A 3,525-nucleotide genomic window follows, 5' to 3' on the forward strand; every position below is an offset into this window, starting at 1 on the left:
CCATGATGAACCCATATACGGATTTTCAGGCGAAAGGGTCCCAACCAAGGGATACATCGACCTCCACACCACCTTTGGAGAAGGAAGACAAACAAAGACCATACCTATCCGCTACCTGGTCGTGGAAGCCCATACATCCTACAACGTACTCTTGGGAAGACCATCCATCAATGCCTTGGGAGCCATCGTGTCCACCCCACACCTTGCCATGAAATTCCCATCCCCGCAAGGCGATATAATCACGATACACGGCGACCAGCGCGCCGCAAGGGAATGTTATATGGCAAGCCTAAAACTCCCCCACCCACCCTTGGCAACCCACAACATCGAGCACTCCAAAACAGGAGCAACCTTAGCAGGAGATGACCTAGATCCCAGAATGACCTCCGAAGCCAGAGTCGAGCCTGTCGGGGGCATACGACAACTCCCCCTAGAGCAGCAAAACCAATTCCTCCAAATAGGCACCACCATCCCTGAAAATGAAGTACATCACATCGAACACATCCTCAAAAAGAACGTCGACCTCTTCGCTTGGTCCGCGGCAGATCTCCCTGGCGTACACCCCAAGGTGGCCTCCCATCGGTTGTCTGTCTTCCCTAACGCCAAACCTGTCTCCCAGAAAAAGAGGAAACTCGGCGAAGGCAGGAGGCAAGCAGCAATCGAAGAAGCTAAAAAACTAAAGCAAGCTGGCTTCGTCGGCGAAGCATAATACACAACCTGGCTAGCAAATGTGGTGCTCGTGAAGAAACCCAACGGTAAGTGGCGCATGTGCGTCGACTACACAGACCTCAACAAAGCATGCCCGCAAGACGCCTATCCACTCCCCAGCATTGACCGACTCGTCGATGGGGCCGCAGGGCACGCGGTACTTAGTTTCCTTGATGCCTATTCTGGCTACAACCAGATACCCATGGCTGATGAAGACAAGCTTAAAACTGCTTTCATCACAGAAGAGGCCAACCTTTTCTATAAGGTTATGCCCTTTGGCCTGAAAAACGCCGGGGCAACATACCAACGCCTTATGGATAGGGTCTTTCAGCCATTCCTCGGAAGAACGGTGGAGGTCTACGTTGACGATATCATTGTAAAATCCCCCAACCCCAAGCAGCACTCCACAGATTTGGCCGAAGTCTTCAAAGCCCTGCACACATACAACATCAGACTCAACCCCGAGAAATGCACCTTCGGAGTCGATGGTGGCAAATTCCTCGGCTTCATGCTCACCCAGCGGGGGATCGAGGCCAACCCTGAAAAATGTCAAGCAATAATCGACATGAGAAGTCCCACAAATATCAAAGAAGTGCAACGCCTGGTAGGCAGGTTAACCGCCATCTCACGATTCCTCCCCAAGTTGGCCGATCAAAACCAACCAATGATCAAGTTGCTAAAAAAGTCCGCCCGGTTTGTTTGGGATGAAACCTGCGAACATAACTTCACCACTTTGAAACAGCTGCTCACCACACCCCCAATCCTCACCAAACCAGATCTCAACCTACCCCTCATAATGTACATAGCAACATCTGCGAGCGCACTCAGCTCCGTCGTCGTCCAAGAGAAAGACAACACCCAACAACCCATATATTTCACCAGCCGGATCCTCTAGGACGCGGAAACACGGTACCAGATGATAGAAAAGGTAGCCCTTGCATTGGTCACTGCCGCACGACGACTGCGCCCGTATTTCCAATCCCACACAGTAATTGTCAGAACCGACCACCCTATGCAGAAAATCCTTCAGAAGCCGGATCTGGCAGGACGACTATCGTCATGGGCCATCGAATTATCAGAGTTCAACATCCAATACGAGCCACACGGACCCATAAAAGCATAATGCTTGGCAGACTTCACCAATGACCTTCAGAACCAACCGCCCACCCCAGACCTTTGGTGGACCATGCATGTAGACGGTTCTTCAAATCCCCAAGGTGCCGGCGCCGGAATAGTATTGGAAGGCCCCGGCGACATCGTTATTGAACAATCCCTGCGCTTCAATTTCAAAACCTCGAACAATCAGGCAGAGTACGAAGCTATAATAGCCGGCCTCAATCTAGCGCGCGACGTTGCCGCCAGGAAACTACTCTGCAAAACAGACTCCAAGCTCACAGTGGGGCACCTCAACGGCGACTATCAAGTCAAAGACACCATGCTTTTGCAATACTTCCACACGGTAACCGCCCTAGTTGAACACTTCGAGGCCTTCAGAATTGAACATGTCCCTCGATGCAACAATACCAGAGCCGACATCCTCTCCAAGCTCGCTAGCACTAAGAAGAAGGGACGATACAAGTCACTGTTGCAGCACACCTTAAGCATCCCCTCCATCGAACAGAATAACCAATGCCTCAGCGTTACCACAGCCGACACCTGGATGGACCCTTTTGTCAGGTACCTAACAGAAGGAACGACCCCAGCAAACGAAGACAAAGGATGGGCTCGGAAAGCGGCACGCTATACTTTAGTCGAAGGTGAACTGTTCAGAAGGGGCTTCAGCAGACCCCTGCTCAAGTGCATCACACGTCAACAGGCCGAATATGTCATGCAAGAAATACACCAAGGAGTTTGTGGCTATCACTCAGGCCCCAAAACCATGGCGGGCAGGATATTGCGAGCCGGCTACTACTGGCCAACAATGGAGGGAGATTGCACCGCGTACACTAACAAATGTATCCAATGTCAAAAGCACGGCCCCGTAACACGCATACCCTAGGAAGAGCTCCACTAGGTATCCTCACCATGGCCCTTCTCCAAGTGGGGAATGGACATAGTCGGACCCTTCGCACCAGGCAAAGGTCAGGTGAAGTTCCTACTTGTCGCAGTGGATTACTTCTCCAAATGGATCGAAGCCGAACCCCTTGCCACTATAACCACCAACCAAGTGCAGCGTTTCGTCTGGAAGAGCATCATCTGCCGTTACGGTATCCCTCACACCATCATAACTGATAACGGCCGCCAATTCATAGACAAAAGCCTCGGCGACTTCTATCGTAACTTAAAAATCACACACATCACCAGTTCCGTCGAGCACCCCCAAACAAACGGCCAAGCAGAAGCCGCAAACAAGGTCATCCTCGGCCAACTCAAGAAACGACTAGACGGAGCAAAGGGGAAGTGGCCGGACGAGCTTCTCGAAGTACTTTGGGCATACAGATGCACACCCCAGTCATCAACCCACGAGGCACCATACACCCTCGTCTACGGGACCGACGCCATGATTCCCGTAGAAATCGGCCAACCTTCCCTCCGCCAATCGCACCACAACCCGTAGTCCAACGACAACTGTATGAACACCCATCTCGACCTCCTGTATGAAAAGCAGGAAAAAGCACGTATACAAGACCTGGCAGCAAAGCTTAGAGCCGCTCGAAGATACAACTCCAAACTCAAGCCGCGCTCTCTCCATAAAGGCGACTTAGTCTGGCGTATGGCCAGTAAAGCACGGAAGCACGAGGGAAAATTTTCACCAAACTGGGACGGTCCTTTCCGCGTACTAGAAAATGTCGGCAAAGGCGCATATCGTCTCGAGGA

General features: G+C 51.7%; 1 protein-coding gene across 1 annotated transcript; it reads left to right on the forward strand.

The window, feature by feature from the left end:
• Window positions 1-1,894: 1,894 nt before the first annotated feature.
• On the forward strand, window positions 1,895-2,707 carry LOC146886369 (uncharacterized). Its single transcript, XM_085673413.1, has one exon. It carries the CDS (start codon window positions 1,895-1,897, stop codon window positions 2,705-2,707), a length of 813 nt encoding a protein of 270 aa, XP_085529539.1.
• Window positions 2,708-3,525: the final 818 nt, after the last annotated feature.

Source organism: Vigna unguiculata, chromosome 5, assembly GCF_037176805.1.
Source record: "Vigna unguiculata cultivar grain cowpea cultivar isolate G323 ecotype 2 chromosome 5, ASM3717680v1, whole genome shotgun sequence".
Classification (NCBI taxonomy): domain Eukaryota; kingdom Viridiplantae; phylum Streptophyta; class Magnoliopsida; order Fabales; family Fabaceae; genus Vigna; species Vigna unguiculata.

Excerpts from the sequence above, each read along its gene's own strand:
- LOC146886369 (XM_085673413.1), top strand. The coding sequence starts at position 1,895 with ATGCATGTAGACGGTTCTTCAAATCCCCAAGGTGCCGGCGCCGGAATA.